The 15,128-nt window shown below is 39.6% G+C and overlaps 1 protein-coding gene across 1 annotated transcript; it reads left to right on the top strand.

Annotated features, from left to right (window-relative positions):
• Window positions 1–134: 134 nt before the first annotated feature.
• Window positions 135–9,882, top strand: MRPL44 (mitochondrial ribosomal protein L44). The gene is made up of 4 exons (XM_036757965.1): window positions 135–386; window positions 2,569–3,037; window positions 5,542–5,720; window positions 8,775–9,882. The coding sequence occupies exons 1-4, from the start codon at window positions 205–207 to the stop codon at window positions 8,941–8,943; spliced, it is 999 nt and encodes a 332-aa protein (XP_036613860.1). The 5' UTR covers window positions 135–204; the 3' UTR covers window positions 8,944–9,882.
• Window positions 9,883–15,128: the final 5,246 nt, after the last annotated feature.

Genomic DNA, 15,128 nt, shown 5'->3' with positions numbered 1-15,128 from the left:
CTTCCGGAGCTTGGCCCCACCTCCAAGGCCCTGCTCCCCGCCCCGCCCCCAAGGATTCTTTAGCTCCGCCCCTAGGATCTTGGCCCCACCTCCCGTAGCTCCTTCGGCGGAGGCTCCGCCCCCAGCTCAGGAAGCAGGGAGCGGTGTCAACGTAACACCGTCCGGACCGGCTTGCTTCCTTCCTTCCGCCCGCGCTGGTACACCATGGCGTCTGGATTAGTGCGGCTGCTTGTCCGGGGGCCCCGCGGCCTCCTGCGGGCCTCAGCCGTCCCGCAGCCCGTCCAGCCGAGCCGAGGCATCAAGGGCGGGTTCCGCGCCGCACTCCGCTTCCAGAAGGAGCTGGAGCGGCGGCGGCAGCTCAGGTGTCCGCCGCCTCCTGTGCGCCGGTAGGTTCGGGATTCGGGCAGTGTGACCGAACGTATACCCTTGCGCATGCGCGGGGGTGGGGGGGGGAACGTAACGGGAAGAAAGACCCCCGGCTCTCCCCTCCCCCACCCAGCCTCACCTCAGCTGACTGTGGCCGGAGGAATTCTGGGAGTCGGTGTCGGACCCGTCACTTCCCCTAGCCAAATGGAAAAGGCCTTAGAGGTCATCCGGACCAGGCCTTTCCTTTGACAGATGTGGAAACTGAGTCCCGGAGAGAAGGGGCTTGACCAAAGTGGGAAAAGGAGGAACAGGCATTTATTAAGCGCGTACTGTATCCACACACTTTACAATATTAATTCACTCGATCTTCAGAACAACCCTGGGAAGTAGGTGCTGTTATGATGCCCAGTCTATAGTTGAGGAAACTGAGGCAGGCGCAGGTTAAGTGACATTCCCAGGGTCGCGCAGCTAGTAAGCGTCGGAGACTGTATTTAAACTCGAGTCTTCCTGACTCCAGCCCCAGGGAATCAGGTCCTGAAACTCAAGCCACACAGGTTGTTAATGTCTGATTCTCATTAGTTTGGAAGCTCCTTGAGGTCAGGGACTGTGTTTGCCTGTTTGCATCCCCATCAATTGGTGCAGTGCCTGGCACATAACTGTTGCTTAATAAATGTTTATCGATTGATTGAGCTAGTATTGGAGTCCAGGGCCTCTTGACTCCAAATGCGGTGCTTATTTTAGCAAATCATTCTCTAATCCCATTTTATAGTAAAACTGGAATAAGGTAAAATGTTGACCATAAAGCATATTCTTCCCCACCGAAGGCTAAAAACAGTATCTTTTTTTTTTTTTTGCCAGATGGTCATTAGTAATAAAAATCCTGTGATCTCTGAGAGCAGTCAGTCATTATGCGTTTATTAAGCACTTTTTTAGATACTAGCCGTGTGACCTGGACAAGTCACTTAGCCACTCAATGTTTGCCTCAGTTTTTTCAACTCTAAAATGAAGTTAGTAATAGTACCTACCTGGCAGGGTTGTTGTGAAGATCAAATGAAATATTTACAAAAAGCATCTAGCATGGTGCCTGGCATATAGTGGGTACAGATCCTTTACCTTTTATGGGCCAGGAACCATTTTAAGTGCTGGGGATGCAAAGTAAAGCAAGAACTTAGTCCTTGCTCTCAACCGGCTCACAGACAAATGGGGACAACATTAGATCCATATGTACCTAGAACATAAATCTGGTGTAGTTGGGAGGTGATCTCATAGGGAAATAACTAGTAGTTGGGTCAAAGTGCCCCTTCGCAGGTGGGATTTGAGATGAGTCTTTGGGGAAGACAGATGAGGATGGAGAACATTCTAGACATGGGGGTACAGGGCGTGTGTCATGTGTGGATGGAGTGTCATGTCATGTTTGAGGAGTATCGAAAAGACCAGTGTAGATAGATAGAACAGTGAGGTGGAGGGGATACATTTGATTCTGGAGGTACTAGAGAGCTGAGAGGGGAGGAGGGGAATTAGAATGACATTCATTATTCAACCCTGATATTCTTTGATCCTCAGTGCCCGTAGTGATTGGACCTTGCTAAAGTCATTGGGGAATGCTGTTCTCTTTCCATTTCTCTAGTTGTCACCTTCATAACTTGTGCCCTCCAGGCCTTGGAATCCCTCTCTAGGAGCCTTGAGGGTTAGGTGAAGTGCCTTGTTTGAGGAAGATCATAGAAACCTGGGAAAGACGTTAAGTCTTTTGGTCTAACCCTCTGATTTAATAGATAAAGGTAGCTGACCCAGGGGGTTATATGATGTGACCATCACCTTGCCAGGTGAGCTAGAAAAAGACATTGTGGAGGGGGAAAAATGGTATACTTTGAAAACTTTGTGGATTGGGGGAGATAGAGATTCTTGGTAAAATCTAGAGCTTCTAAATTAAGATACTTTCTTACCATGAGGAGTTGCCAGTCTATAGCTACTTTTCAAAAACTTAATCTAGCCATCTAAATTTCAAAAAATTGTAGCCATTATTAAGTCTCAATTTAAGTTTTGAAAATCAGTACCGACAGTAGGAATAGCCATTTTTCTAACTGTTTCTTGTAGTTGGAGAAGGAATGGCATTTCTTAAAAGGAAAATTATTCTTTCATGATAAAATGTATAGTTTTGCATTTTCAGTGTTTAATCTCGTCTGTTCTTTTTTTCATTTTCAGTTCAGAGAAGCCCAACTGGGACTATCATGCAGAAATCCAGGCGTTTTGTCACCGACTACACGAAGACTTTTCTTTAGAACTTCTCAAAACTGCTTTTGTTAACAGATGTTACATTGAAAGTGAGGAAGCCAGACGGCAGAAGCTGGGAGTAGACAAAGAGGCTGTGGCTCTCAACCTTAGAGATAATAGAGAGCTCTCAGAACAAGGGAGAGCCTTTTCACAGACATGTCTCACACAGCTCCTTGGAGATGCATACCCAAGCCTGCCCTCAGAAGGTGTACAAGCAATTGTGGATTTTCTTACCAGTGAGGACATCGTGTGTCATGTAGCCAGAAACCTTGCTGTGGAGCAGTTAACACTGAGTGCGGAATTTCCAGTCCCCCGGACAGTATTCCAGCAGACTTTCTTTGCAGTCATAGGAGCATTGCTGCAAAGCAGTGGACCATTGAGGACATCGTTTTTCATCAGGGTATATAATTATTGATTACTTATGCTTTTGAGGTTGAGTTTATTTAAACAGCTACGCTTTGAAATCACAAGTCCTTATTCCTGATAACTTAAAAAGACTGTTCCCAAGACTAGGTACAAACAGCAAGAAAAATCAAGAGTAATGGAATAGTTTTGTATTTTTTTTTGTTTCTGTTAAAATGTTAGACAGAATTATGAGCAGTCCTACTACTAGCTCTCTTTAGAACTATCTGCCCAAGTATGCACAAGTTCTTACTCAATTTGATAAATATTTATTAGCCATCCGCCATGTGCAAGAATTATGGTGGTGGTGGTGGTGATTCGTTTCGGTCGTGTCCAACTCTTCATGACCCCGTAGGGATTTTCTTGGTAGAGATACTGAGTGGTTTGCCATTTCCTTCCCCAGTTTATTTTACAGATGAGGAAACTGAGGCAAACAGGGTGGTTAAGTGACTTGCTTAGGGTCACACAGCTACTAAGTGTCTGAGGCCGGGTTGGAACTCAGGAAGATGAGTCCTCCTGACTCCAGGCCCAGCCCTCTATCTACAGTGCCACCTAGCTACACCCCGCCCCCCCCCAAAATGTACATTATACTCAATATCAGTATATAAAGATTACCAATCTCTTGTCATTGACTCACTAATTCAAGTGATATTTGATAAAAAAAAAATACAACATAACTTCAGTTGGGTTCATAGAGTCTTTGGAGACGATGCTTTAATGGAATTTGACTGTTTGCTTAATGTTGCTAAAATGTGGGTACATTTTATTTAGATAATAAATTATTACAAATATTTACGTATTATAATAAGTGGCATTTACATAGCAGAGGACCCCCTGATGTGTCTGTAGCCCTGGCATCTCCTGAACTCTAGGACCTGCCTGTAAGAGAGTTCAAACAGGATGGGCCATAGGTTCCTCAAAACATGTCTAAAATGGAACTCATTATCCTTTCCCATAAACCAGGGGTGGGGAACCTGCAGCTTCGAGGCCACATGAAGTTTGGATTCAGTCAGAGGGTTGCACTTGAGGACCTAGAGGGCCACATGTGGCCTCAAGGCCACAGGTTCCCCAGCCCAGCAAACTCCCTTCTGAACTTGCCTGTGTCTGTCAAGGGCATCGCCAGACTTCCAGTTGTGTAAGTTCACAACCTTGGTGTCATGCTCCATTCCCTAGTTTCTGTCACTGCACATATTCATTTATTTGTTAAGTCTTATTGATTCATCTCCCTCCACCATGTGCTTCCATCCCCTCACATGGTCACTGCCTAGTTCAGGTCCTCATCGCTTTTCCCCTGGACCATGGAGGACTCTAATAAATGGTCTCCCTACCTCAGGCCTCTTACTGCATCTAGCATGGTGCCTCATACACAGCAGACAGGCACTTAATAAATGCTGGTTGATTATTCTAAAGTTCGCAGAGCACTTTGTTATTTTATGGTATTTGAACCTTGCAAGAAACTTGGGAGGTTGTAGGTATTAAAGATCTTTTTATACCCATTTTAGAGGTGAGGAAACTGAGGCTTAGGGCAGTTTGACCATGCTAACAATGTTAGCTTGAATCTAGGTAGTTTTTGGTCCAGTTCAAACACTTTGTTTACTACACGGCTGTGGCCTCATCCCCACCATCTTCTTGTCATATGTTTATTTAAACAGCACATCTAGTGAATAAATAAGTCAGTGTTTGGCTAGTTACTATTAGGGTTCATAGTTGTTAGTATGTTCCATTTTCATTTAAATAGATAATAAAAGAATGAACATTGGCATTTTTCTTGGACTATTCAACCTTGTTTCTCATCTTTGTGAAGCTTCAAAATAGAGTTACTTATATCTGTTGTAAGGTGACTATTTTTTGAGTTAGCTACTTTGCCCAGCCTTAAAAGGTAAATAAAAACTTGTGAAATTCCCCTTAGCAAATAGATACTTCATATGTAAAGAAAATAAGTAGACAATTAATAAATCTGGGACTACCTAAAACATTTCCCACATATCAATAGAGCTTATTAACTTGTAACCTCAGGAATATTTTAGCACCTTTCCATGATGTAAGTTACATCTGAACAAGGGACAGCACAAATACTTGATGCTTAGAAATCTGAGTTTGGGGCTGGCCTCTGGTGCCTCTTGTGTGACACAAGGAGTCACTCAACCTATTTGGGCCTCACCTCATTTGTAAGTGGGGTCACTTAACTCATAGGGTGCTTGTAATACTCAAACGAAGATAATGTATATAAAGAATTTTAATTTTTAAGGTGCTATGTAAATGCTGTTGTTAAATTGAACTCAAACTATTCACATTTTTCATCGCACTGAAGTTTTTATAAGGAGTATGACTTGAGATAGGCAATCATGTGGGAATTGGAATTCCTTTTGTTCTGCGGGAACTTTGTTTTTAAAGAAGTATGATCTGGATCATAAAGGAAAAACTGCATGATAAAATCACTAGAATTGTCGATGACTTTCATTTCCTTCTACCTAATATCTCTAATGTTACCTTTATCTGCAGGACTTCTTAATTACACAGATGACTGGAAAAGAACTTTTTGAGATATGGAATGTTGTAAATCCCATGGGACTACTAGTGGATGAGTTGATGAAAAGGAATATTTCTGCTCCTGAACCCAGAATTACTAGGCAGTCTGGAAGCAGCACAGCATTGCCACTATATTTTGTTGGCTTATACTGGTTAGTAAAGTTTGCATTTTATTTTATAGAAATGGTTTGCAAATTTTAACAAAATTATGTTAAAATATATTGTGATTATTCCAGAGAAAGATGGCTTCTCAGATCCTACTTTCCTGTAGATAGCACTTTGTAATCTACATGACATCTGTCTTGAGAAACATGATCTGTGCTGTGTTATTTTGCTGATAGCTTCTGTTAGTTTTATTACTGAATGATGAGTTTTGTAAGGTAGATGTTGACCTAAGAGGTTCTCCATAAAATTTCAGGGTCTGAGATATATTTGTTGTATTAATTGACCTTGCCCAGCTCTTGGCACTTAGCTGTTGTAACCAAGAGGGACCTGGGTTCTGACATCCAATTGGCTCTTAGCAGGGGAGACTGTTCAGCTACAGAAAGGAGAACTACTGTCAGCATTCAATTCAAATTTGAGAAGATATTGGTTTTTTTAATTTTAAAAAATCAACTTGTACACTGATAAATGAGAATGTTCACAGTTTCTTAAAAGGTACAATATAGCTTTTTTTAAACCTTTAAGTACATTGTTAATCTGCCAAGGTCTCATTCTAATTCTCAGTTACGATACGGAAATTTCCTTGTAGGTTCTCAAAAACTGTTGGCAAACAGCAATCTCTTTTGAGTCCTACCGAGCCATAAAAGTTTCAGTTATGGCCTAGCAGTGACCTGTGCTTGTGGTCCAAGGACTAGCTTAGCTAAATTGCAAGAGGCTTACCATGCATTTCAGCTGCAGCAATTCTAGCAAACCATTCACCAAGACAGAGAGGGCTATGATCTGCATCCACGAAGATGGTACCTGCCTACATAAATGAAATCACAGATTCCTAAAATTTATACATTTAATACATTCTTGCCCTGTTGTAGTTCCCTTGCTCCTTCATATACCTTTGTTTCAGTTTGGTTTAAATTTGAATGTCCCTTAATCTTAGTCTCAGCACAAGTTAAGGCAGTGTTGCTAAATCAGTGCAGTTGTTTAATATTTAGAAAGCAAGTTTTGTAGCAATTCTTTATCTGTGGTAAATCTGAACAGGGGCCAACTTGAAAACCCAGTTCAGTGAGTGATGTTAATGATGTTGAAATGTTAGAAAAGGTCTTTTTTTTTCTTTCTTTAATTTCCTTTTTTTTTTTTTTGAGATTTTTTATTTTTAATTTACAACACTCAGTTCTACATAATTTTGAGTTCCTGATTTTCTTCCCCCCTCCCCCCCTCTCCAAGACAGCATGGAATCCGATATATCTTCTATATGTAACTTCACATTGAACTTATTTACACAATAGTCCATTGTAAAGAAGAATTATGACCAATGGAATGTATCAAGAGAAAGAAGAAACAAAACCGAAAAAAAAAAAGAGAAAAAAAAAACAAAGGAAAAAAAAGGCGAGCAAACAGTGTGCCTCAGTCTGTATTCAGACTCCATAGTTTCTTCTCTGGATGTAGGTAGCATTCTCCATCATGAGTCCTTTGGAGTTGTCTTTGCATCTTGTATTGCTGAGAAGAGCCAAGTCTTTCAGGCTGAGTCATCACAGAATCCATACATCTGTGGTTGTGTATAATGTTCTCCTGGTTCAGTTCCACTCGCTCAGCATTGTATCATGTAGGTTTTTCCAGGTTATTATGAAGTCTGTGTCTTCCCCATTTCTTATAGCACAATAGTATTCCATTACATTCATATACCACAACTTGTTCAGCCATTCCCCAATTGATGGGCATCCCCTTGATTTCCAATTCTTTGCTACTACAAAAACAGCTGCTATAAATATTTTTGTACATGTGTGTCCTTTTCCCACATGTGTGATCTCACCCCTAGAAGTAGTATTGCTGGGTCAAAGGGTATGAACATTTTTATAGCCCTTGGGGCATAGTTCCAAATTGCTTTCCAGAATGGGCCGGATCAGTTCACAACTCCACCAGCAATGTAACAATGTTCCAGTTTTCCCACATCCTCTCCAGCATTTATCATTTTCCTGTTTTGTCATTTTAGCCAATCTGACAGAAGAAATGTGGTACCTAAGAGTTGTTTTGATTTGCATTTCTTTAATTAGTAGTGATTTCAAGCATTTTTTCATATGCCTATAGACATCGTTAATTTCTTCCTCTGAAAACTGCCTGTTCATATCCTTTGACCATTTCTCAATTGGGGAATGACTTGTATTCCTATAAATTTGGCTCAGTTCCCTGTATATCTTAGAGATGAGGCCTTTATCAGAGACACTACTCGTAAAGATTTTTCCCAATTTTCTGCTTTCCTCCTAATCTTTGTTGCATTGGCTTTTTTCATACAAAAACATTTCAATTTAACATAATCAAAATTATCTATTTTGCATTTTGTAATGCTCTTTATCTCTTGTTGTGTCATGAATTCTTTTCTTTTCCATAAATCTGATAGGTAAACTATTCCTTGCTCTCCCAAATTGGTTATAGTACAGAAAAGGTCTTTTTATAATGAAGATGATACAGGATGCATTAAAATCCAAATGTGGTGGTGTTTTAAGTTGTTACAGTTGTGACTAACTCTTTGTGATCCCATTTGGAGTTTTCTTGGCAAAGATACTGGAGTGGTTTGCCATTGCCTTCTCCAGCTCCTTTTACAGATGAGGAGCTGAAGCAAACTTGCACACAGTAAGTGTCTGAGGCCAGATTGGAACTCAGGAAGATGAGTCTTCCTGACTCCAGGCCTGGCCCTCTACCCATCGCAACACCTAGCTGCCCAAAATATAAAAATTTCTATACAAAAAAGCAGTGTCACCTCCAATACAGGTTTTCTTTACCTCTTTTTTTGGTCATGGACCCCACTGAAAGTTTGGTAAAGCTGATGGACTTCTCCGAATAATGTTTTTAAATACATCGATTACAGAGAAAACCAATCAATTATATTGAAATACAGTTACCAAAATATCAAAACAAGCTCATGGACTCCTTCTTAAGACCCTAGTTCTAATGGATGTCCTCTCCACCTAGCATTCAGAAGGCCCATCTAATGCCTGCATATAGTAAGACTGAATACTGACATTTAATGGTTGTTTTTACTTTCTTTCTAGTGAAAAGAAACTGATTGCAGAAGGACCTGGTGAAACAGTACTAGTTGCAGAAGAAGAAGCTGCCCGGGTAGCCCTAAGGAAACTTTATGGCTTGGCTGAGAATAGGCGGCCTTGGGACTATTCCAAACCCAATGAAAAATTAGCAGAAAAAGTTATCGCCTCAAGTTAATTGGCCAAAAGCACGTTAGCACTTGAATTCACCAAAGGAGCAGAAACATGAGACATAAACTTCAAAGTGACTTGGAAAGTATGACAGTTCCCAGACTGCCCAGAGACTTCTTCCTTCCTCAGGGGCTTGTCAGATTACAAGAGAGTCAATTACTGTTCAAAAGTGGTTACTGTGAAATCCTTTCAAGTTTGTCATCTTATTTGTTGACCTCTTTGGAAGAAATTGCTCTTAAAGTTCTGGAATTATCACGGTGTCTTAAAATTCTAGATTTATCACTGTGTGATTTTTCTTTTTCATATAATTATTCCCTTCTAACTTTGAAGTATTATAGCCTAAAGAAAATATTTTTTAGTTCAAGACTGAACAATACCAATTTGAAAAAAAATTCAATACAATTAATCTTTATTTTCCAAAGTGTTACTTAATAATTTAATTTGAAACATGTTGTTAACAGGTTGGCTAACTTGGCTTATTTAATACAACTAAACAGTATGGTACAACTTTTGACATCACTGGAAAGGCAAAAGCCAAATTGTGACAATTATACAATAAGGGTTAATGGCTTAAAATTTTGTGAGCTAATAAGTCAGTAAACTATTTAGAATTGTAAAGTAGTAGTAAATAAAGGAGAATATTCAAGGCTATTTTTTAAAATCACACTATGAATATAAACTTAAAAACTACTTTGAAGATTGTAAATAATAGTTAATTCAATGCATTTAGAATTGGGAGGATAATTTATTACCATAAATACAAACATTATTGTTTCTATAATTTTTGGAGGAGAAAACCTTCGCTTCAATGTTGTCCTTTTAGGGCAGTTTTATCAGAAACATCCATCTTGCTATTTGGGAAAAAAACAGTTCTATATATGTCCTTACTTTGAAATAAAGTCGTTCATAAAGTTTTTAATTAAAGTTCTCAAAAGTCTTTTGCAAAGGAGTTTGAAATTTTTTATTTTTTAATGGTATTTTATATTTTCTTCACTTATATGTAAAGATAATTTTTAGCATTCATTTTTACAAGATTTTGAGTTCCAGATTTTTCTCCCTCCCTCCCTCTCTTCCCCCCTTCCTAAAATGGTAAGCAATTTGATATAGATTATATATGTGCAATCATGTAAAACAGGGCTGTCCAACCTTAGGTTTTTATTGAAACAATAAACAATATATTTTGATTTGCCATTTTAGTGAGAGCTCTGCTTAGGTAGCTTGGCTTTGTTTACTAAAGCATTTATGTAAATTTCTATGCTCCTAGGCTGGACAGCCCTGATGTAAAACATTTCCATATTAGTCACAGTTGTGAAAGAAGAAACAGACTAAAAGGAAAAAAAAAACACAAAGTGAAAAAAGAATGCTTCAGTCTGCATTCAGAGTCCATCAGTTCTGTATCTGGATGCGGAGAGCATGAAATTGTTTTTTAAAGAAGCATTTTAGTAAAATGCAAGACCTGGAAAGGAAGTAGTCTAATAACTTTGTATACTTGAAAAAAAAAGTAGTATGAAAAAGCTTGAAATTTACAACCAGTTCTTGGACCATCCAGCTCTTGTTAAATTTTCCCAGACTAAACTCTGCTATTAGTTTTAAAATGCAAATGGAAAAAAAGGCACAATTGATCTATTCCATAGAACTAATAGAAGTCAACGAGAGAAATCATACAGGTTCCCTGCTGAGGGGAGAAAGAAAAAAGAATTGTTTACTGGGTCAGCCACAGAACTGTCAAGAGGAAAATTAGGTGTCATCAAAGACTTGTTATATAGTTTAAAAAATATAAAGCCAGTACTTGAGTTCAAGTCAGAACTAGGACAAAAGGGTATTAGACACTTTTCTTTGACGTAAGTTAACTAATTACTGTAAACTGTTCGATGATTTTTTAAATATATAACTATCATCTCATGAAAAAAAACTAGCCCCAAATTAAACTTTTTGTATCTAAAAATTAAAATGTAAGAATTTTATGCAAGACAGCAAATCACTACTTAATAGGTGGCTATCCCGGCACAGCAAGCTGTCCTGAGAATTTAAGCATTAAGCTTATGTTTATTGAACAAAAAATGAACTAAGAAGTATGACTTTACCAGATAAAAAAGAATGGATCGCTTAAACTGGTGGTTTTAGGGCCATCATTCTGTTCTTGACCACCAGAGGGCGATGTGGCCATTTCCTTTCACATGAAGGAGGTGTTTCTTTAATCTTGTGAAAAGAAAGCTGATCTTCCAAAGCCAACAATTAAGTGATTTACATTAAGAATAAACCCACTGTAGTTGAGAAAAAGTGCTTTATAACCAGATTTCTCCTTCAGTTATAAGCTCTCATATATACCCCCAACCCCAACCATAAAGCCAACCTTGCTTTCTAGTCTCCTCTTCCTTCTGGATGCTTAGGGACAGGTATGAGCCTGCCATTGCTGCTTTAAACCAAAAAACCTAAACCTTTAATGATGTAGACATCATCTACCAAATAAAGTCTAACATCCTGGCCTGGCATTTAAGAACATGCTAGTTGGTTAGAAACCTGCTTTTCCAGCTTTACCTCATTTCTTCCCTTTACCAAACTTAGGTTCTAGGCAAATCAGGCAAAGGTAATCTGTTCCCCCAAAACATCCTTTTTTCCCCCCTCTTCCCTTTTTGTATACACTTTTCTCCACCAGGAATGCCTTCTCCCACATTCCTCATTGAAGTCTGCCTTTTTTTTTTCTTTTTTGTTGTTTTTGTTTTGAGGGGGGGAAGGCAGGCCAATTGGGATAAGTGACTTGCCCAAAGTCACACAGCTTGTAAGTGTGTCAGGTGTCTGAGGCCGGGTTTGAACTCAGGTCTTCCTGACTCCAGGGCCGGTGCTCTACTCACTGTGCCACCTAGCTGTCCCTACTGCTCATCTTTCATGCCTGGCACAGGTTACCCTTCTTTCATGTGGTCTTTCTGTGTCATAGCATCATCTATTTAGAGCTCAAAGTGACCTCAGAGGTCACTGGGTCCACCCTTCTTATGTTACAGATGAGGAAACTGAGGGAGACAGGTTATGTAACTCACTCATGGTCACACAGCCAGTCAGTCATCTGAGGCAAGATTTGAACTCAGGTCTTCCTGAATTCACTAGCTGCTTGGGAACCTCTACTGAAGAGGAAACCCATTATTTCCAGAAGCAGCCCGTTCAACCTTCAAATAATTGTTTTGGGTCATTATCTGTTTCCAGTGTTTGTGCATTCACATAGACTACATGGGTAGGGATAGATCTAAATAGAGTCTAGGACCAAGTCTTCACTTATCCTAGTTTAGATAGATTCCTGGACTTTGCCTACATTGCTTCCAACACCTTAATGCTCCGAAGTTACCACACTTTCCTGGAAGGCTTGTTAGCATGTTCACTAAGGAAGTTATTGTAAAGGCTTATACAATCAGCTTAATACACTTTGGAGGAAATTACAATAACATTTCAAATTCTATTTTACCCTATGCCATATTTTTAAGACTTTTAAAAAACTTTTTTTTCCTATGCCATATTTTTGACCAAGTCAACTTTGAACATAGTAAAAACAAAAAACCCTGATGAATCATTTGTTAGAATAATGTAAGGTAGAGTTTTGTGCCTATTTTTTAAAAAAATCATTTAGTTTGGATGATTTGGCAAATGGAATCAACCGCCAGTTAATCTGCCCTTATGTGGCCAGTGATGCTCTAAATAGGTGATCTCTGATGCTTCTTCCAACTCTAAATTCTGTATGATCCTTAGAGGAGTGAAATCCATAGTTACGGTCAACCTAATGTTGGCCACTAGTTGCAGTCCTTCCAGTAAACTTATTACCAGAAAGAAGTTGCAAAATGGGCTAATTTTTGTTTCTAGCACTTCTAGCATTAAAAAAATGTGATAAAAGTAATCAAAAGTTTGAAGAAAATGGTGGTAAAAGTCATGTGTGTGTGAAGGAAACCAGACCCAGGTGCTGCTGATGTCAGCACTCACTAGCCCGAACAGGATGTACATACAAGATATGGCATGACCATTTCCTTGTTGTGACACTTTCTGCTTCACTAAACCAGGCCTCCTCTGCTCAAAATCCTTTGGCAGCCCGAGGTTCCACAGGTTGTACAGGCCTGCACTCAATGAAAAGTGACAGGGGACTGTGAGGACCTTTTCTGACACTACCACCCCCAGCCCTATGTCCTCTCCAGCTTCCATTCAAAACAACTCCACCATATCTTATCAAATGGCTGGCAATAGCAATGGCGTTGGGCATTCTGAGGCCAGGGTCATTTTAGGGGCGCTCATAAACCTTGTGAGGAGATAAATGTATTAACTGGCATAGACACTGAGATTGAAATGAAAGCCACCTCATCCAGGACACCAAAGTCCTACTAGCTTAAACAGACCTCACCTATTTTTCTAGAAGTTCTTTCCAGTTGGTCTCAGGAGGTGGGCAGGACTACGTAAGAATAGAGTGGAAACCCAGGATGAAAACAAATCTTTTGTGTACCTCTTTCAATTTCTCATTTCCCTTCTGCAGCAGCACTTAGATGTACTAAGCTAATATTATTCAGGTTTTTCATTTTCGGACGAACAGAAAATTACAGGGAGTACAAAGGGGCCACTCCCTTATGTCCTTTTGAAAAGCTCTCTTGTGAATGATTTTTCAGGCGGCTTGTTTCCAATTGCCTTCCAAGGACAAAGACTTCTGTAGGCCATCAACACCATACAGCTTTACAATTATTTGGGTCAACGCCTCCTCTCTAACGTTTTTCAATGCATTGTGTTTGAGGCCCAACTGAAAGCACCACATGCACTCAAGATGGAGATGAGTGGGTCTACCTGTCATTGTCCTTCCTACTACCACCATTACTCTTGAAAATTGCCTGTCTTCCCTTCAAACTCGGCTTGACATCTAATCTGTGTGAGAAACCATTTCCTTTGTATGTTTAATTGCATGCACAAGCCCACATGCATACAAGTGCAGGCAAACACACAGTGTCCATACCACCATCCCCCAGTGGACTGTTTTTATTCTTGTCTTCAAATCTTTTGAGTTTATTCAGGTTTCCTGAATGCAACCCCCTACCTGAAACTGCCCCTGCTATAAACTCTTTTAGTAGGAATTGTTTCATTCTATTTGTATCTTTAATGTCTAGCAGTGCCTGGCACATGCACGGTAGGTACTTAATATTTATTCATTGATTGAGCATGGTCTAGGCTTTCCATTGCATTTTGAAAATTTCTGGGACACAGGCTGTGTGGTGTTGAGATGCCTGAGGATATCGCTGTACACTGAGCAAAAAGTGACGTGTACAGTAACGGAGTTAGTGTAACTGAGGGACTCTTTAAACAGAGGGGCCAGCTTTGTAGATAGTTCCTAGGTGATTTTCTTCCTTTCTGGTCCTCCGGAAGTTCTAACTAGCAAGGTTGGTATGATCTGCTGGTGTGGCTCTGGTGGTCTGGCTGAGTGGATTAGGACTGGAAGCCTGAAGAGAGGTGAACCGATTTCAAATCAAGCATTCTTTTCAATGTCTCAGGTTGTTCAATTTCCACCAGCCTCAGAACCATGTTTAGTTGTATTAATGAGAAGTAATCACAATATAAGTGTCCTAGTAAAACTTCATTAATTCAGACCAGTTGGAAGGGAAGCCTGTTCAAGTTATAGTGGAACAATCATTAGGAGTAAGGACACTTGGGTTCTTGTCTCTATAGACCCTACTAGCTACATAAACCCTCAGTCTCAATTCCTTCATCTAAAAAATAAGGAGGTTGGATTGTGGTCGCTAAAGTTTCTTTGCAACAGCAACATTGTGCGATGATTAACCATGAATGACTTAGCTCTTCTCAGCAATACAATGATCCAAGACAATTCCAAAAGACTCGTGATGGAAAATGCTAACCACATCTGGAGAAAGAACTATGGAGTCTGAATGCAGATCGAAGCACACTATTTTCATTTTTTTTTGTTTTTTCCTTCTCATGGTTTTTCCCTTTTGTTCTGGTTCTTCTTTCACAATATGATAAACGTGGAAATACATTTAACATAATTGTACATGTACAACCTATATCTGATTGCTTGCTGTCTTGGGGAGGGAGAAAAATTTTGAACTCAAAATTTTACAAAGATGAATGCTGAAAACTATCTTTATGTGTAATTGGAAAAATACTATTGAGAAAAAAAGAATTGTATTCTCCAATTTAAAATTTTTTTTAAAGTTTCTCTGC

The sequence above is a fragment of the Trichosurus vulpecula genome, chromosome 4, assembly GCF_011100635.1.
Source record: "Trichosurus vulpecula isolate mTriVul1 chromosome 4, mTriVul1.pri, whole genome shotgun sequence".
NCBI lineage: Eukaryota > Metazoa > Chordata > Mammalia > Diprotodontia > Phalangeridae > Trichosurus > Trichosurus vulpecula.
This window is presented reverse-complemented; position numbering and strand designations above follow the sequence as displayed.

Excerpts from the sequence above, each read along its gene's own strand:
- MRPL44 (XM_036757965.1), top strand. The coding sequence starts at position 205 with ATGGCGTCTGGATTAGTGCGGCTGCTTGTCCGGGGGCCCCGCGGCCTC. Across the intron at positions 387-2,568 it reads CCGCCGCCTCCTGTGCGCCG|TTCAGAGAAGCCCAACTGGG; the intron begins GTAGGTTCGGGA and ends TTTCATTTTCAG. Across the intron at positions 3,038-5,541 it reads GGACATCGTTTTTCATCAGG|GACTTCTTAATTACACAGAT; the intron begins GTATATAATTAT and ends CTTTATCTGCAG.